The 20906-nt window shown below is 41.8% G+C and overlaps 1 protein-coding gene across 2 annotated transcripts in view; it reads right to left on the bottom strand.

Moving 5' to 3' along the window:
• The window catches only part of KLHL1 (kelch like family member 1), a 408883-nt gene that overhangs the window by 64746 nt on the left and 323231 nt on the right, over window positions 1-20906 (bottom strand). For both annotated transcript variants that reach the window (XM_039487597.1, XM_039487589.1), the window contains one exon: window positions 12211-12435. In XM_039487597.1, coding sequence (XP_039343531.1) covers window positions 12211-12435 — 225 coding nt within the window. The remainder of the gene's footprint in view (window positions 1-12210; window positions 12436-20906) is intronic.

The following is a 20906-nucleotide window of genomic DNA, read 5'->3' on the forward strand; positions in this document are numbered from 1 at the left end:
TTGCACTCATATTTCTGAGACTCTCCAGAGAGCTCGATGATATATGTTAGCAGTTATTCAGAATTTTGCTGAATACTTATAGATAATTTGGTATGAGTGACATTCATCACTGTGCATAGGACCAGCCCCAGGCCTAAGTGTGACTTAAGATCTCAAAATGAGTCTTAACTAGAAAATAAGGGGCGCATAGGACTTCTGTGGGCCTTTTGTGTATGGGGTGATTTTTACCCTTACTACCTAATGTATAACAACATTGGCCTCAATCCTGTAAACAGTTATGCACATGCATAACTTTAGCATATATGTAATACCCAATAGAACGTCTCATATGTGTAAAGTAAAGCTTATGCATCAGTTTTTGCAGGATTGGAGCCTTAATGTGTAACCGCAGGCTTGATCAACACTACATACTTCAGTATAACTACATAATTCAGGGGTGTGAAAAATCCACACCCTGGAGTGACATAGTTACACCGAGCTTAAGTTCCCGGGTTGACAGCGCTATGTTGATGGGAGAGCTTATCCTGCTGACATGGCTACTGCCTCTTGCGGAGGTGGAATTATGGAGCCTACAGGAGAGCTCTCTCCCACTGGCTTAGAGCAGGCGTCGGCAACCTCTGGCATGTGGCTCGCCAGGGTAAGCACCCTGGCGGGCTGGGCCAGTTTGTTTACCTGCCGCGTCCTGGGACGGCGAACCATGGCCAGAGGTTGCCAACTCCTGGCTTAGAGCATCTTCTTTACAGCAGTGCAGCTGTGCCAACGTAAATTTGTAGTATAGGCCTGCCTTTAGTTTCATTTAAAACTTAGCTGGGTGCAATGTTTGCTCATGGTGGTGATGGTGAGTTAATGTTCATGCCTCTCTTTTTTAATTCAGAGTCTTAGTCTAAATACCTTTGTATTAGGTAACTCACTTTAAAAATACATTGCATTAAAATATATTTATTACAGAATATTCAAAATATTTTGCAAGAAGTGCTTTTACAGAGGCATGAACATAAAAAGAGAGAACATTTATAAATAAATAATTATACTTCCTTTGTAGTTTTTTACATATCACTTGCTATTATTGATAATTTTTATGTCTTACTATAAGCTGCCTGACTTGAAGTCCAACTTTTCTTGCTGTTTGGTGGTGCAATTAACTCATAATCCAAATTTTACTAGTTCTTTAGAAAAGATTCTGAAATCAAAAATTAAACACAGCAGAGTATGCATATGTGATGGATTACAGAAGGACACAAATGCAAGGTGCAGTTTCCTTTATTCAGGGAAAAGTTACCAAAGGCAGTTGGATATGGGTGAGTGCTGAGAAGAGAAGGAGCCTTTATTAAATATCTGGGCCCTGTGGGTTTTCAAAATAAATTAAAGAAACTTCTGAATTCCTGGGATAGTGATAACATTGCAGACATGTAAAATTTGCCTAATAATTCGCTTTATTCAGAAATACCGTGACTGTATTTTGAGTAACAGTGTCTCCCTAATTCTATCTGTACCTTTATCTCGGAGTTAGCCTAATGGTACTGTTTATAAATTAATATACATTATGGGATCCCACAATGAGCCAAGTCAGAGAACTATTCCAAAGAATCTGTGGGGAGCAGGGGCGGTGTGTGTGTGTGGGGGAGAAATAAAGATAAATCCTCCTCCTCCTCTTCCCTCCTTTTACCACTGCCCATTGTTGTACTGACTATTTCTAGAAATTAGTTACATTTTTCAGAAAAGCCAGTTTATGCTATGTGGTTGTCTGAACGCAAAGATGGGAAGCTTTAAACTGTGCAATTTCAGTGGATCAAGCCAAGCATTTAGCAGACTTCCCTCCATTAGGGGGTTGGATCCACACCATGGCTTCCTCAGCCCATGCTTATTACTCTGGTGACAAAGCCAGTAACACAGGCCTTTCAGCCAAAAAAAAATGAATCCTAAAGCACATAAACCCCAGGCAAAACTCTGCCTTCCGGTGCATCTGTGTGATAGATGAGGAAGAAACAGCATAGTGGCACAGCACATTACAACCTATTGCTCAAAAGACTGTTATTATGGAAGACCAGCTGCTGTGCTTGCTGATCCACCGTAGTCCCAGGGAGCCAACTGGAGCATGGTTAGACTCTTGGTCCCCTTTAATTTATGCGGTGGTGGCAACATGAACCCACAGAAGTTGCAAGATGATCCTTCTCAGAGCAAGTGTTACATATGCCTCACTATGCATTCTCCCTTGGCCACTATGGACTGTTCTGTTCTGCAGTAACAAGATTGCATGGGTGCCTACAGTGAAAATAAAACCTTACCCCTCCACTCCTTGTGTGACTCAGTAAATAGCATCAGGATATTGCTGTAGATAAAATAGTGATTTCACTCACCCCTGAAATTTACTATTCTACAGTGAAGCACGTCAACTATTCAACAGTGTAGTTAACTATTTAACTACAACAATACACAACAGTTTACTAGGATTGGAAATGAACCATAATTTCACATATTGAAATTAAAGAGAAAAACTTTAGGTAGCCAGAAATAGCTTTTAACCAAAACACCTAGCGATGTCACCTCTGCTCTTGTTGACAGTCCCCAAGATGGTCATTAGAGATGTCAGGATGTTGGCTTTATGTTTCATCTGATTGACAACACTTCTAGAGGCACAGTGCCTCCACTGAATGAAAGGGGTAGATGCCATCCTTGTCATGATTTCCTATAGCGTGTGGGTTTTCGTTGGACATTTCCTTTCAAAGTATAGACTATGACAAGCCCTGTGTTACATATGGGGTATGACATTCTTCTGATGCTGTGAAATCCCTCCATACTCCCAAATGTTTCAGGTTCCCAAGGATATGTTTTCCTCCCAGGCCTCTGAACAATTTCCATTTTTTGTTATTACTTGCATATTTGATCCTCATCTCTTCGTGAAGTGAGTGACCTGTGGTTGCTAGCAATTATGTTACCTGATATTAAATTAAAAAACAGCAAACAAACAAAAGCAGATTTATTCTAAACTACTGAGGAGTTTATGAACATATAATGGACTGCAAAAAGGGCTCTCTTCAAATTAGACGGCAGCAGTGCAACCATACTTAATCAATAAACATGACTAGAATGGCTACTAGAATAAACTGTGGGACCCAGTCAAGTGCACTAAACCAAACCAGGTCTACTCACTATGTTAAACACACCCTGAAGTGTCTTCCACTGTGAAAATGGTTCTTAAAAATGAATAAAAAAGTGAAAATGTATGTTAAAGAAAAAGACTGCTGAAAATAAAAATCACTGTCATTTAATCTTAAATATATGTTTCTTTCAGTTTCAGAAACCTGGGATGATACAGTAACTCCTCACTTAACGTTGTAGTTATGTTCCTGAAAAATGTGACTTTAAGCGAAATGATGTTAAGTGAATCCAATTTCCCCATAAGAATTACTGTAAATGAGTTAGGTTCCAGGGAAATTTTTTTCACCAGACAAAAGACTATATTATACACAAAAGTGTATATATATATACACACAAAGTATAAGTTTTAATCAAAATGGTACACAGTGATCATGATTGTTAAGCTTGGTTGAGGTGGAGGAGTCAGAGGGTGGGATATTTCCCTTACTGCTAACTCAGGGGTCGACAACCTCTGGCACGCAGCTCGCCAGGGTAAGCACGCTGGCAGGCCAGGCCAGTTTGTTTACCTGCTGCATTGGCAGGTTCAGCGGTTCGACATCCCAGCCCAATGGGGGCTGCGGAAAGAGTCACAGGTGAGGGATGTGCTGGCCGCGGCTTCCCGCTGCCCCCATTGGCCTGGGACGGCAAACCGCAGCCAGTGGGAGCCACGATCGGCCGAACCTGCCAATGTGGCAGATAAACAAACTGGCCTGGCCCGCGAGGGTGCTTACCCTGGCAAGCCGCATGCCACAGGTTGCCGACCCCTGTGCTAAATGATGAACTAGCAATTGGCTGATCCCTCAAGGGTTAACTCTCTCACTCTACAAGGCAGCAGGAATGGAGGGAGATATGAGCATTTCCCCTTTAAGTACACTGCCTTGTTAATTAGATCAGCTTACTGAAACCACAGCTGCTGCAAGCTTCCTCCATCCTGAGCCCTGGTGTGTCCCCCCTGCTGTATGGAAGACGGGGTAAGTGGGGTGCAGGAGCAGGGGTGAGGGGGACACCCTGACATTAGCCCCCCTCTTCCTTCCCTTGCCCCATGCAGCAATCAGGAGTCTCAGGGAGCAGCTACATAACAATGAAGCAACTTTAACCTGGACAACTTTAAGTGAGGAGTTACTGTACTGTAGTTTAGTGGTCTCATCCTACCTCAAAGTGGGCACTGGACACATCACAAACAACCAGCTTGACACCATAGCCAGGGTCTTATTAGTGGCCTTGTCTACACTGGGAAAATTAGTTGTATAGTAAATCCTTTGGTTGAGAAAGATCAGCAAACAAGTTTTTATATACTGTTGCCTTTGTCTACAACTAAGTGCCATGTGCTATTTAATTAACAAGAGTTTACTAGCTCATTTGATAAATACACTTTGTTTTTCAAATATGGATAAGGCATGTGTGTCCACGTATGTGTTAGGACAAACTGAACTACCATAGTAGGTTTTTTTTTCTTCTTTTTAAGCTTCTGCTTAAAATTCATTGCAAGCGGCAACATGAGAGGTGGGAAGCCATACTTTACCAATGCCAGTCAAGCTCCAATCTTGCTTTCTATGAGTTCCTACAAACCAGCAGGCAGGCAAGCAAGCCATGGAGCAACCAGAGTGACTCTCTTCCCTTCCCTGAAAGGCAACAGGTGGGAGTAGGGGTGTCGCTGAGTAGTTGCAAGAGAGAAAGGAACGGAGCTGCTCAGAGTACTCTCAGCTCACAGTAGAGCAGGGGTCGGCAGCCTCTGGCATGCGGTTCACCTCAGACAAGCACCTTTGAGGCACAGGTCCTCAGGGGCTTCTTTCTTGTTCTTGGAGGTTAAGGGGGCAGGGGGAGGAGAAAGGAGGAAGACAGGAGGGAATAATCTGCTACATCCCTATTACAGGCTACAACATTTTTTTCTAAAACAGATGGACAGATATCAAAACATTCTTGTTCAGAAATATCCTAGTGGACTGAAACATTTTAAGAGCTACCCAATACATGGTTTCTACCGTCTTATTCAGTTTAGTTTAAAGGTTCTCTAATTCATCACTAGCTGCATTATAGATTTTTTAAATATGTAAATATTTTTTCTGAGACTTGTCAAATAGCAAGAGTAAAAGTAAAGCCAATAGGAACGAATTACATAAGCGAATCAATGTTTTGTCATTTCACACTGATGAAAACATAAGGTTAAAATTACATCATTTTGCTCATGCTCACAATGTTTTCTTGTTGACTCAGCATAAGGAGCAAGTGTCATCCACATGTATAGCAGTGAATGCTGCTGAGCTCTTTAAACAATTGGTGATAAGGAAATAAGTGATTAGACTATGTTCTCACAGCATGCAGATTTAATCCAGTGCAAACACTGACAGACTTCCTATCATACTGTTATGGATTGATTACAATAATAAAAAAGGAACAAGAAAATTGTTAACAGCCATTAAGAACTTGATTTAATATGTAATAAGCATTCCTTGGAAGAGAATGAAAGGATCATTATAATTATCCACTACCAATTAACTGAAATAGACATAAAATATAGGAATTTATGGCAAAGGAATGTGCACTATGCTAGAATTGCCAGAAAATATCGAAACAGCAAGGGAAAAAATTGCTTTCCAGGGGGCTGATTCATTTGAGACCAGTAGAAAATATTTAAATTAACAAAATTTTCCCTGCTAGGAATCAACTGAAGATTTCTGCATAATGAACCTGATGAACAAGCTTCTTAAACCTGTTTCATAGGATTCATTTTCCTTTTGTTGTTAGGGAAAAGAGATGTTCTCATCTCTAGAGAGGGTATCAACACTAATTTTATCAAGTGGAATTAAAATGCCCTGCCTATCTAACATTTCAAAAGTATTCTCCAGCTAAACCATATCCATAGCAACGCCCAGTGATGAGACTACTCTTTACCAAGCCTAATCATGATATTATATATACACAAACATACAGTTTGAGTCTTACATTTCTAACACCTCCAAAACTACCAGAGAGTTCAGTTATTAATTGGCTGGATCCTCAGCTGGTGTAAATCAATTGAGGTTAATGAAGCTAGGTTGGCTCATGCCAGCTGAGCCTCTGGCTCTAAGTATTTGAATAAAAACAGCTGAGTTCATTAATTAGGTAGAAACACAGAAATTGCCCAACAGGATCAGACTAGAATTCAGATCCATAAATGGGATCTAGACTCAGTGTTGTAATACCTATCTTTTAGGCATGCTGCCACCTAGGAGAATCTACCAAGTCAGGTGCCCAAAATCCCTATACAATGCATAAGGAGAGTTCGGAGCCTAGTAGTAAATTCTGAGGGGAGGATTTAGGGACTGGATCCACAAGAGACTTAGGTGGTGTGGTGGTGTCCATCTTATAACTTTTAGCTCCCTGATTAGAATACTCATTGAGGATGTGGGGGAAAAAATCCCCCTTCGGCCTGAGAGGAAGAAAGAATTTGAATAGGGGTCTCTCACGAGAGTGCGCTAACCGCTGCTCTATGAGGTATTCTGATGGGCGACTCCCTCAGTCTCTCCTGCTGAAGCTGTTCCTCTGTACGCTGGTACAAAGAGAGAATGACACTATATTCTAGTGATTAGGCACCCACCAGGATGTGGAAGATCTAGGGTCAAGTCCCCCCTGCTCAGGAAAAATCACTGTAGATAGTCAGTGTTCTCTAGATCATTTCTATAGACATGTCTATAACTTAATATAGAGACAAGATGGGCAAGGTACTGTCTTTTATTAGACCAACTTGTGTTGGTGAGAGAGATAAGCTATTAAGTTTACAGAGACCTCTTCTTCAAGTCTGGGAACCTGAAAAAAAGCTCTGTGTAAGCTCGAAAGGTTGTCTCCCTCACTAACACAAGTTGGTCTAATAAAATATATTATCTCACCCACCTTGTCTCTGTCATATCCTGGGACCGACAACAATGCATATAACTTAATAGAGCTTTTTCTATTGTAAATATATTATTTTATCCAGAAATTATTTATTACTAATAGAATGATTGTCAAATTACCCAGAATGCTGATGGCATCATTCAGAGGCGCCGACTTTTCAAACTGCCGGGGGATGCTCGACCTCTGGCTCTGCCCCACACTCCGCCCCCACTCTGCCCTGCCTCTTCCTGCTCCCGCCTCACCCCAACCTCTTCCTGCTCCACCCCTGCCCCACCTCTTCCTGCCCAGTTCGGCCCCCTCCCCTGAGTGTGCCACATCTTTACTCCTCCCCCTGCCTCCCAGCCTCCCTGCATGATGCAAAACAGATTTTTGTGCTGGACAGGAGGTGCGAAGAGGGATGGGAGAGGTGCTGATCCGTGGGATCGCTCATAGGCGGAAGGCGGCATGGGGGCAGGAACTGATGTGGGGCTGCCAGTGGATGCAAAGCACCCACCATTTTTTCCCCATGGGTGCTCCAGCCCCGGAGTACCCATGGAGTCGGTGCCTATGGCATCATTAGATATTGTGTACAGCAGTTCTTTAAATCACAGAGCCTACGTTTCAGCCATATTCTCATATTTATACATTATGGGACAAATTGTCATTGCTATGTACTATGGATTAGCCAGTCAATTTCTAATATTCATAGGACCAATTTCTGTTCTATTATACAGGTGTAAATCTGGAGTAACTCTATTGAAGTAAATGGACTCACTTGAAATCCACACCCTTCAGAGAGTATTTTTCCCTTTGTGAGAATTGTCCATCATATCTATGTCTCAAAGCATTCAATACACCTCTAAACTCCTCTATTTTCTGGTCCAGTGTAATACAATAGTGTTCTCATTTACTAACAGATTATCTTCAGTTGAGGTCAACTACTAATTATTTCAGAAAATTAGTAACATGACATTTTGAAATGGATATCATCTCATCTCAGATAATATGCACAGGTAGTCAGTCTATGCTCAGCCTGTAGCATCAGATTATACACATATATTCTAACTAAAAAGCACTAGGAAACCATTGCATAGTCATTTAAAAAAATAAGATGATAAAGAAGAAAAAGCTGTAAGCAGAACACAACGTTCAAAAGTAATGCAAAAAGAAAGACAATAGTACAAATTGTAACTCAGAGGGATGGACAAGCTGACCTAACAGGTCTTTTCCATTTCTAGATTTCATGATTCTATAATGATTCTATCAAACTAGGCAACCTTACCAAAACGCAGTACAGATAGGTCAGTTTTCCCATAACTTATACATGTTATGTTCTGGTGGCGAATGTCCTCTGGACTCTAAATTGCTCTAAGAGAAAAAATCCTTTGCTTAATAGCAGAGAATTAAAATCAAAGGATATTTTTGAAGCCTTCTTTAAAATGTTGTAGCCTTTTCTGATCCCTTTTGTCTCTCAAGCAGTTAACTTACACTATTTCAAAAGTTGTGTGCAATCCCATTTATATCATCAATGTAGCTGAAGTACAAATAACAAAATTAACTGGAATGAAATCAGGATACATTGCTTTCCATTAGCAAAAAAAAAAATCAATGTTTGCCAATGGAAACCAGTAAGCTTAGAAATACATTTTATTTTACAGATGAATATACATTTATGTACATAATTATTCCAAAGGATTACTAATACATTAAAATAAAAACCCAAACTTTTTTTTTTAAATATTCAGTAGTTTTGTCTTAATTTCACTCCAGGAAGGGCAACATGCCACCCATCTCCTGCCAACAACTAATACTGACCAAAAATAAAAATATAATAAAATAGTGTTAAGGTAAACTGAGGATGGGGCGGCTCAAATAAATGGCAACTTTCCATCTATAACTCACTAATCCAGATCCAGCTCAGTCATTACCATGTGACAACTCTATTTTAGCCTTCATCCAGCTCCCAGTGGAGAAGTGCATATAACATAAATCCATCAGCATGGTTGGCATACTTCTTGACAGTGTCAGGAGAAAGGTATGGGATTCAATAGACAAGAAAACAATTATCCGTTCATATCTATAAGGTGGATAGAAAGCTGGCTAGACCATCAGTCTCAGCGGGTAGTGATCAAAGGCTATATGTCTCGTTGGCAGCCGGTATCAAGCGGAGTGCCCTAAGGGTCGGTCCTGAGGCTGGTTTTGTTCAATATCTTCATTAATGATCTGGATTATTAGGATTGTACCCTCAGCAAGTTTGCAGATGACACTAAATTGGGAGGAGTGGCAGATATGCTGGAGGGTAGGGATAGGATATAGAGGGACCTACACAAATTAGAGGACTAGGCCAAAAGAAATCTGATGAGGTTCAACAAGGTCAAGTACAGAGTCCTGCACTTTGGACAGAAAAATCCCATGGACAGCTACAGACTAGGGCCTGAGTGGCGACGCAGCAGTTCTGCAGAAAAGGACCTAGGGGTTACAGTGGATGAGAAGCTTGATATGAGTCTACAGTATGCCCTTGTTGCCAAGAAGGCTAACGGCATTTTGGGCTGTATAAGTAGGGGCATTGGCAGCAGATTGAAGGACGTGATCATTCCCCTCTATTCGGCATTGGTGAGGGCTCATCTGAAGTGCTATGTCCAGTTTTGGGCCCCACACTATAAAAAGGATGTGGAAAAATTGAAAAGAGTCCAGCGGAGGGCAACAAAAATGATTAGGGGGCTGGAGCACAAGACTAATGAGGAGAGGCTGAGGGAACTGGGATTATTTAGTCTGCAGAAGGGAAGAATGTGGGGGATTTGATAGCTGCTTTCATCTACCTGAAAGGGGGTTCCAAAGGGGATGGATCTAGACTGTTCTCAGTGGTACCAGATGACAGAACAAGGAGTAATGGTCTCAAGTTGCAGTGGGGGAGGTTTAGATTGGATATTATGAAAAACTTGTTCACTAGGAGGGTGGTGAAGCACTGGAATATGTTGCCGAAGGAGGTGGTGGAATCTCCTTCCTTAGAAGTTTTTAAAGTCATGCTTGACGAAGCCCTGGGTGGGATGATTTAGTTGGGGATTGGTCCTGCTTTGAGCAGGGGGTTCGACTAGATGCCCTCCTGAGGTCCCTTCCAACTCTGATATTCTATGATTCTATGATCTATGGTTATTTCAGGGAAATATAACTTGTGCTAATGATGCCTATATTTTACTATACAGAAGAACCTCAGAGTTATGAACACCAGAGTTACAAACTGACCCGTCAACCATACCTTCATTTGGAACCGCAAGTACACAATCAGGCAGCAGCAGAGACAAAAAGAAAAGAAAAGAAAAAAAAAGGAAATATAGTAAAATGTGTGTTAAATGTAAACTACTAAAAATAAATGGAAAGCAGCATTTTTCTTCTGCATAGTAAAGTTTCAAAGTTGTATTAAGTCAATGTTCAGTTGTAAACTTTCAAAAGAACAATCATAATGTTTTATTCAGTGTTACAAACATTTCAGAGTTATGAAGAGCCTCCTTTCCCGAGGTGTTCGTCACTCTGAGGTTCTACTGCACCTACCCTGTGGATAAAGAGAGGACTTCAATCTTCCAGGTAGCCAATCTATCAATCTTAACAAAGTATTATGGGCTGGTTTCATTCTTCAGTTTAAATAAAGAGTAACTTCAACCAGGGGCGGCTCTAGAAAGTAGGCTGCCCCAAGCAGCGCGGAGCGCTGCGCCGCCCTTCCCCGGTCCCGCGGCGGGTCCCCTCTTCCCGCGGCTCCGGTTGAGCTCCTGCCGGCATGCCTGCGGCAGGTCCACCGGAGCCCGGGACGCGCGGACCTGCCTCAGTCATGCCTGCGGGAGCTCAACCGGAGCTGCGGAAGAGGGGACCCGCCGCAGTCATGCCTGCGGCAGGTCCGGTCGTCCCGGGCTCCGGTTGACCTGCCGCAGACATGCCGGCGGGAGCTCCACCGGAGCCAAATGCCGCCCACCCGGGAAACGGCCGCCCCACGCACCTGCTTGGCGCGCTGGGGTCTAGAGCCGCCCCTGACTTCAACAATACTCCTGGAGTTACCCTGATATAAGACAGGTGTGAAAGGAGAAAGATGCCCTGTATCTATATGCTACTGAACATAATAGGCCTAATTTTGACCTTTCATCAGTTGTACAATGGTGTAACATCATTGACTTCCACTGAGATGAGAATATGTAATACATAATATATAATGTAATATACCATATTCTCACATCAGTGGATATAAAAGGAGTTATATTGATGGAAGTCAAAATCAGGCCCAGTATTTTCAACAGTATACATAGATACATATATAGCTAGAGAATATGCTCTCTCTCTCTCTCTCACACACACACACACACACACACGCACACACACACATTTTGATAATCTAGATGTGTAAAAAGGATAACCGAAATCTTCAGATAACTGGAGTTTCAGAAAAGCAAAATTTGGCTTGTATACAGATTTTGAATTCTGGTGAATTTTTTTTTTTTTTTGGTAGTGAGGATTCAGATAATCAGTGTTTACCTTTCTATATAATTGTTGATGGATTGTGAAGGGTTTGCATGAAGCAGGCATGTGACTGTATGCACTCTTGAATGCAAAGGCATGTGCAAGCAGTAATCACCCCAGTAACACTTATCTGAGGGAGTCTTGCAGTGCACACATGCTACAGGTGCTATAACTGCTGATGAATGCCATTCTTGCCAGTGCTTATAAAGTTATAAGCCTCTCGCCACTGCTACTAAGCTGATGTACCTCCCATCCGTATCATCTATCACAGCCGGGGCTCTCCTAAGACATGAGAGAGTGCAGTGTATTTTGACTGTTTGATCAAACACAAAAAATAATTCAGGATGGCAGTGACAAAAAGAAAATCAAGACTACACTTCAGGGTCAATCTTCGCAAGTTTCAGTTTTCTTTTCTTCTCCTTCCTCCACCCAAAACTATATTTGGTTATTACTTTTTTAATTTTAGAATTCCATATCCAATTTTTATTTTTCATATACAAGCACACCACAGAGTGACTGAATATTGTTTCTGTATCTGCATATGAAACATTTTGGCAAATCACATTTCTTTTGCATTGCTGCAATTCCTGGCAACATCCACCAAACACACATCATTACTTATTGCATTGTACCTTTAGCTCAAAAATACTGAGGTTTGCAGAACAAATTATACATTTCCAAAACAAATTATGTCTCTTTAAAACTTAAATTTCTTACCTAAACCATGCCTATGTGTTGACATTGGGGGTAAGATAGTCCAAGCCTTGGTTTTTGGATTGTAACATTCAACAGTGTTTAATGTCTTTAAACCATCCCGGCCTCCAATAACAAAGAGTTTGTCATCAATGACAGCCACACCAAACTGCAGCCTCCTGCCATTCATCACTCCAGCCTGGATCCATATATTTGTCCTGAGATCATACTTCTCTATAGTTGTAGCACCTGATGAGACATATTAATGGGATAATGTATTTACTGTATATGGCTTCATATACCCCGCCGCCCCCAAAAGGTGAGAGCTTCACTGTAGCTGTCAGCTTGTTTCATGAGTCTTATCAAACTTTTTCTGTTTATTTAGAGCTGTTCATAAAATGCCCATGAATGAGTGACTGTTGCATATTTTCCTGGAAGTGAAATAGGACCAAATGGCCATTCCAGAATTAGAGTATCATTAGTTTGAATAACATTATGTACTAGCTTTATGATCTCTTTTACAGTTTGGTGGTATAACTCCTTAAGATCACTAACCTCATTACATTTGTTCAGTATCCTACATAAAAACCCCTGTGAAATTAAGTGTTATTTTCATTAGAGATGGGAAGTTAGTATTCCTATCTAGGTCTATATCTCTTTAGATTTTTTTAGTTCAGATCTATTGTTTTGTTTGTTTCAGACCAGCTATGAAACCACTGAGTGTCACCTAGAGACTTACAAGTAACGGAGTTAAAACAGATTTATTTATACGTCCAACAACATTTCCTTCTGATTATGGTTATTTGTTTTACTTACACATCTGACACCAGAAGCTGCAAAGAGCAAAACATATAAAATAATCAGAAATCTTGTCATGATTAGCTGGTAAGTTAAGAAGCTCCTGCTGCTAAAAGTAACTTGTACATAACAAGGAAAGATGAGAAATGCAATAAACTTGGTTATAAGAAACACAGAGATAAAGGGAGCATAATTAACTTAATCAAGTACCAGTCTAACAGAATAATGCATTCCATTAATTTAAATATGCATATAGGAGAGGTTAATCTAAATCAAAATCACAAATATCTAAATGACAGATGGTTTTAAAGTAATCCATAGGAAAGATACATAATAATTAATATAATCTGTACACCTTCAGTGTTTTATTTTCGTACACATTCGCACATCTAACAATGCTTCATCTCTAATGATTAAATATCCCTAGATAGAAAATCAACATCATTACCCTCTTCAGTTAAGCTTCACTATCCTATTTTATCTGAACTGTAATAAAAGGTTACAATTCTTTGGAAAACAGTTCTTTCAGGATTCATTCATTCTTTGGAACAGAAGAAGCAATAAACAAAACAAAAACAAACATTGTGGAAGCAGTAGTTTTGTTAATTGAACTAAAACAGATGTGATTTAAATTCAATTTGTATCCAAGTTTAATAGAGCAATAATAATGTAGATGCTCAACTGGATATATTAAATCCCCTGTTAGTTTTCTGAAGCTATAAGAAATATGAACTAATTTCCACATTCAATTAACTCAAGGTTGGTTTTTTAATTCTGCAGACCTTAATTTAAAATTGTGAGTTGCATAAATAAATTAATCTAAAGATCAGAGAGAACTTTAATATAATTGTTTGGTGATATTGCATGGAATATTAACATAATACACATTGCTGTTGTTGTTACAACAAATTATTGTGTTTGCATTACTAAGAAGTGTTTTACATGCTGCAGGTATTGATTTTATAACTGACATGGCACTCTAATGTACAGGTTATCTATCTGGCAATTAAAAAATACAGTTGAGATATTTTGCAATTTTGATGGCAGATAATACTCAGTAAATATTTTTACATTATGGTCAGTTGCACAGTTTCCTATTTTCTAATCTTGGCTGAGTTTTAAAGTTTGACACAATGTTTTATTTAAATTCTAATTTGAGTGTTTGATCCTGCAAGTGTTTCATGAATAGTTGACTGACATTTTTCAAGCAAATTCATATGGAAGCTAGCCAAAGGCCAGCCATAAGCTCATCTGATTGAAGCTAATATCCTAGAGCCAAAATAATCTGGAGTCAGGCCAGGGTATGGGATGGAAACAGCTTTAGTTGCACCTATGGATGATCTCCATCTCTAAATAGGTGTTGGGTAGACATCCATTCTCATTCTCCTGGATCTCTCTACAGCATTTGACATTGCTGACCTGGAGACATTGCTTTCCCACCTGAAAGAGGTGGCAGTGGTCCAGAAGAACGTATTAAAAATGGTTTACATCCTTCCTGGAGAGACACACTCTCAGAGAAGTGATGAGGAACTGCACTTCTGCCACTAGCCTGCTTCCTGTGGAGTCCCACAAGAATCAATTCTCTCTCTTGTTCTGTTCAACACTGAAATGCAGCTACTAGGTGAACTGGTCAGATGACATCAGTTCAAGTGCCAGGAATATGCAAATGACACATTGCTCTTTCTATCCTTCATAATATATGTCCATACCGCTATTATCAAGATGGTTGGGTGCTTGGATGAGGTCTTCTCATGGACAAAGGACAGATGGTTGAAGTTGAACCTGAGTAAGACAGATGTTTTTCTGGTAGGCAGAGGAAAACTCTTTGTGAAATGTGCAGCTATGGTGCAGTCCACTCTGGTTGAAGGTACATACCTAATTGTCAATTCAGTCCATAATTTAGGGATGCTCCTAGATTTCTCACTGATGCTAAGCTCCCACATTGTAGCATTTGGGAGTAATGCTTTCTGCCATGTTTGCAGTCTCTGTCCCATCCTGGCACACCATGTCCTGGTCTTCAATATAAAAAAGGGGTTCCCAAACCTGGTTCACGGCTTGTTCAGGGTAAGCCCCTGGCGAGCCACAAGACGCTTTGTTTACCTGAACATCCACAGGTACGGCCAGTCACAGCTCCCAAGGCTGCAGTTTGCCATTCCAGGCCAATGGGAGCTGCGGGAAGTGGCGCGGGCCAGACCACTGCTTCCCGCAGCTCCCATTGCCTGGGAATTTACCCTGAACAAGCTGCAGACCAAGTTTGGGAACCCCTAATATAAAGGCATTTGCAATGCAGCACAATCTGGGCATGAAGCCATCAGCTCTTAGGAAATTCCAACTACTAGAGCAGGGATCTGCAACCTCTGGCATGCGGTTCACCAGGGTAAGCACCCTGGTGGGCCAGCCCAGTTTGTTTATCTGCCGTGTCAGGAGGTTCGGCCAATAGCGGCTCACACTGGCAGCAGTTCACCGTTTCAGGCCAATAGGGGCTGCGGGAAACGGTGCAGGCGAGGGATGTGCTGGCCGCAGCTTCCCGTCGCCCCCATTGGCCTGGGACAGTGAACTGCGGCCAGTGGGAGCTGCGATTGGCCGAACCTGCTGACGCGGCAGGTAAACAAACTGGCCCAGCCCACCAGGGTTCTTACCCTGGCGAGCCGTGTGCCAGAGGTTGCCGACCCCTGATTTAATTTACTTACGAAGCACCAATATTCTACGGTGGTGGGTCCTATAGGCCAAATCTTCAGATCAATAAATATACTGCATTATTGATTTTTTTCTCTTACTGTTCAGACATTTTTAAGGTCTACTTTGCAACTATTTTAGAAACCAACAGTTTTTATAACAGTTCAAGTGATAACACAACAAAAATGTTGAGTGGAATTTATAATTTTGGCAAAACTAAGCAAACGCAGAACAGACCTCTCAATGTATCATTGTGATAATTACACACTGGCAGCTCTGTGAAATGAACTGTAGGCAACATTTTGTATTTAAAACCTTCAAAATATAATCTTTCTATTAAAATCTTAGCTTGAGTTCTCATTAGCTTGATGATTAGAGTTTTAAAATTAATTATTCGAGCTTAATTTCTCCAAACTGCTACTATGCAGACTGATACTTTATTGAATAGAAATGAATACTGATTAGTGTCTCTAAAAATGTTTCTGGATACAACAGGAAACAAACCTTCTTATGTCTCTAACTCTTCCCTCTCTCCTTTCGGTTAATCCTCATTGTGCAGATATGTACAGATCCTCTTTCCGTCAACACTCTCTGCTCTTGACTTCCTTATTTTTACTCATTTTTTTTCATGTTCCTCACCAATGCTCATGGCCATACCATTGAACTCATCATGCACAATGCCCTTTCTGTCTAATCTCATCTAGACCAGCCATATGCTAATTATATTTGAACAATTTTGCTGTTAACCACCCCTTTGAAAACCTACTATCTCCTCTAAACCTACTATTCAGATTCTCAAGGATGATTTACTTTCTCGGTTCCCCCTTTCTGTCAGTGCTTTGCACTGATAGCCTAACATACAATGCCCTTAAACAACTTGCTTCATGATAGGGGCAATGCAACTTGTTAAATTCACATATACCAAACTGCATGCTAGATATTTGAAAAGTATTATCTTAGGATATTAGGGCTTTAGATGGAAGACTCTGCCTTTCAACATTACTTTCTATTATGTTTTATTTTACATGAATTGACAAAATAACACAAATGTTTTATCTTATGTAGGTACTTATGTACTGCAAGACAAGCCCAAGAAAGAAACCAACAGGACTCCACTGGCCATCACATACAGTCCCCAGCTCAAACCCCTCCACCGCATCATCAGGGATCTACAACCCATCCTGGACAATGATCCCACACTTTCACAGGCCTTGGGTGGCAGGCCAGTCCTCGCCCACAGACAACCTGCCAACCTGAAGCATATTCTCACCAGCAACTGCACACCGCACCATAGTAACTCTAGCTCAGGAACCAACCCATGCAACAAACCTCGATGCCAACTCTGCCCACATATCTACACCAGCAACACCATCACAGGACCTAACCAGATCAGCCACACCATCACCGGTTCATTCACCTGCACGTCCACCAATGTAATATATGCCATCATATGCCAGCAATGCCCCTCTGCTATGTACATCGGCCAAACTGGACAGTCTCTAAGGAAAAGGATAAATGGACACAAATCAGACATTAGGAATGGCAATATACAAAAACCTGTAGGAGAACACTTCAACCTCCCTGGCCACACAATAGCAGATTTTAAGGTGGCCATCCTCCAGCAAAAAAACTTTAGGACCAGACTCCAGAGAGAAACTGCTGAGCTCCAATTCATTTGCAAATTTAACACCATCAGTTTAGGACTAAACAAAGACTGTGAATGGCTTGCCAATTACAGAACCAGTTTCTCCTCCCTTGGTTTTCACACCTCAGCTGCTGGAACAGGGCCCCATCCTCCCTGATTGATCTAACCTCGTTATCTCTAGCTTGCTTCTTGCTTGCTTATATATACACACCTGCCCCTGGAAATTTCCACTGCTTGCATCCGAAGAAGTGGGTATTCACCCACGAAAGCTCGTGCTGCAAAACATCTGTTAGTCTATAAGGTGCCACAGGATTCTTTGCTGCTTATCTTATGTAATTATTCTTTTGTAGTATTTCTATGCCTCAGTTAGCCATCTGTAAAATGTTGCTATTATTCCCCCCCCCCCATTACAAAGTGGAACTCCTATTGATATCAGTGGGTCAATGGGACAAACAAATATCATGGTGCATAATGAGCAAGGTAAGACAGAGTTATGTTAAAATGAACATTTGTATAAGCTTTTGCTTTAATGGAAGTTTCAGCTCTTTACTGCTAGTAATATTTTGATAGCAATAGATAGGTTTTCTCTCAGCCATTCTTAAATTTTATTTTTTGAAGAAATGCCCCCCTCCCTTTGCGCTGTCATGCCAGCTGCCAAGCCTGCTCTCTAGAAACTGATGCAATATTTACCTGACCTGCAATGGAGGCAGTGTGCAGATTCCTTATAGCAGCTGTTATGATGATTGGAAGGAGGTAGGAGACCGGAAACAGACAGAATACAATAGGAACTTTATCCAGTATCTCTCCAGTAAGAGTTTTCATCCAAATCACTGAAGAAATCATAATTAGCTCTCTATAACTTCCAACAATAGAAACGTTTTCTGCTGCATGATTTTATCACAGAGGCATTTTTTCCCACAAGTCTAATTTTCACAGTGAAGCTAATTAATGTAGTCACATGTACAAGTGCTGGCATGCTTGGAGGCAGAGCAAACATATTTGCATCCTCTCCCAGAGGTGACACATTGAGGGCAGCACACGGGGTCACATACTCCCCAAATTTTTTGGCTGCGCCCCCTCAACTGGGACAGGCTGCGTGGCCCACTGAGGTGAATCAGGGGGTGGAGGTTGCGCTCCCTTGCTGAGCCCCACCACGCGGGATTGACTCCACTGAGCGGACCTGGTCCCAGAGATGATGTCTGTATTTGAGGGACATCGGACTTAATAAAAATGTTTGTGGGCAGAGAATATGGAAGTTAGACACACTGACCTTTTCCTGGTGTCCCTCAGCACAAAGCATTTGCGGGGATTGAGCACTTAGAAGTGCAGGTCCTTAGAGGCATCTATCTTGTATGAAGTTGTGCACTTAATGAAAGAGCTGGAAAACCATTGCTGTAAACAACATGTTGTGAGAGACAAATCTCAGATAGTTCAGATCAGATATTAATCCAAACTTTTTTGTTTTACAGGATCATACTAGAAATTTCATAACAACAAGATTTGTGGTGCTTCCTGCCTGGTCAGAAATACTGCAAGAACAATCTTTCTCCCACAATTATTTTGTCATTTCTGTTTCTGGTTCCAGCCACAGCCTGGAACTCAGAGGGGGAAAAAAATGGAAAATAAAGAGAAATAAAAAGAAAATGTTAATCAATCCTTTAAAAATCTCTATAGCAGCAGAACTGGACAAATTGAATTTTTTGGTTTGGTGTCCAAAAGCAAACATTTCATTTCAGCTCCAATGAAAGGAAACATTTTATTCCTGTTTTGAGTGTTTTATTACCTTCCTTCCTTCCTTCCTTCCTTCCTTTTTTCTTTTTCTTTTTTTAAATTTAGCTAAATTTTTTAAACAGAACATCATCTTAGAAGCAAAAAGCCAGGAGGCCCCCAGAGAATGAGAGAAGGAATTTCATTCGCCTTCAGCAGGGACGGCAGCAGAGTCTGTTCTCCAAGCAATCCTATCCCCCACATAATCCCCCCAAGGTGTCTGTCTGCAGCTTATTGGCCAGGGGCTTCCTCTCCAGCTTCTGGGCAATGGTGTCCCCACTCAGGGCAGCGGTGTCACTCCTGCCACGAAGCTGGCACCATGCTGGGGGCAGCTTAGGGCCAAGCTTTCCCTTTGCTCCTGGTCCTGGGCTGCAGCAGCTGCTCTCCTGTGAGCTCCCAGGGTCCTGCCTGGAGTTCCCAGGGAGGCTCTGACCACCCAATTCTTGTGAGGAAGTTTCAGCGGCCTTTTGATGCCTTTCCCAGGAGTTTGCCTGGATACACTCAAAGTGGCACTTGGGGATGCAGGGGTGCAGGAACCCCCAGTTAGGGGAGGGAGCCTCTGGAGACCTGGCTGACTCTTATTTTAAGCATGTGAAGAATCAGATTGAATGTTCACTAAGCAGAGGGTACGTCTACACTACGGGACTATTCCGAATTTGCATAAACCGGTTTTGTAAAACAGATTTTATAAAATCGAGTGTGCGTGGCCACACTAAACACATTAAATCGGTGGTGTGCGTCCACGGTCCGAGGCTAGCGTCGATTTCTGGAGCATTGCACTGTGGGTAGCTACTCCGTAGCTATCCCATAGTTCCCGCAGCCTCCCCCGCCTCCCCTCCCCCGCCCCTTTGAATTTCCGGGTTGAGAAATTCATTGTCGCGGGTGGTTCTGGGTAAATGTCTTCAGTCACTCCTTCCGCTGGGAAAGCAACGGCAGACAAGCATTTCATGCCTTTTTTCCCTGGATTGCCCTGGCAGATGCCATAGGATGGCAATCATGGAGCCTGTGTAGCCTTTTGTGACTGTCACCGTATGTGGACTAGATGCCGCTCACAGAGGCGATTCAGCAGCGCTACACAGCAGCATGCTTTTGCTTTTGCATGATAGCAGGGATGGTTATCAGCCATATTGCACCATCTACCATACCATAAATTGGTAATAAGATGATTGTGGCTACCTGTCCTTTTGCACTGTTCCATTTGCTGCTGTCATAAGTGCCTCTGGCTGCTCTTAGCCAGGGGCGCAAAGCAAATTGGGAATGACTCCTGAGTCAATCCCTCCTTTTGGTATCTAAAAATAGAATCAGTCCTGCCTAGAATATGGGCAAGTCCCCTAGAATATGGGCAAGTCCCCTAGTCCTGCCTAGAATATGGGCAAGTGTACTAGAGAACCACTGTATCATAGAACCAAAGAGCACAGCTGCTCTGTGTCAGATCCTGCAGAAATTATGAGCTGTATGCTATTCACAGGGGGTGCTCCTGCAACAACCCCACCTGTTGATTCCGTTCTTCCCTCAGCCTTCCTGGGCTACCGTAGCATTGTCCCCCCACTTGTGTGATGAAGTAATAAAGAATGCAGGAATAAGACACAGTGATTTGTTAGTGAGATATGAGTGGAAGGCAGCCTCCAGCTGCTATGATAGTCCAGACAGGACAGTAAGGAGTGTGTAGGAGAGGAGCCCAGCATCCCTCTGCTAGTTCAGGGGCACTTGAATCTTTTCTTTACACATGAAGGGTGGGGGCTGATGGAGCTCAACCCCCTGTTTCTATGACGATGATGGTTATCAGCCATATTGCACCATCTACCATGAAAAATTAGGACCAGACACCCTTGAT

Source organism: Mauremys reevesii, linkage group 1 (assembly GCF_016161935.1).
Source record: "Mauremys reevesii isolate NIE-2019 linkage group 1, ASM1616193v1, whole genome shotgun sequence".
Lineage (NCBI taxonomy): Eukaryota > Metazoa > Chordata > Testudines > Geoemydidae > Mauremys > Mauremys reevesii.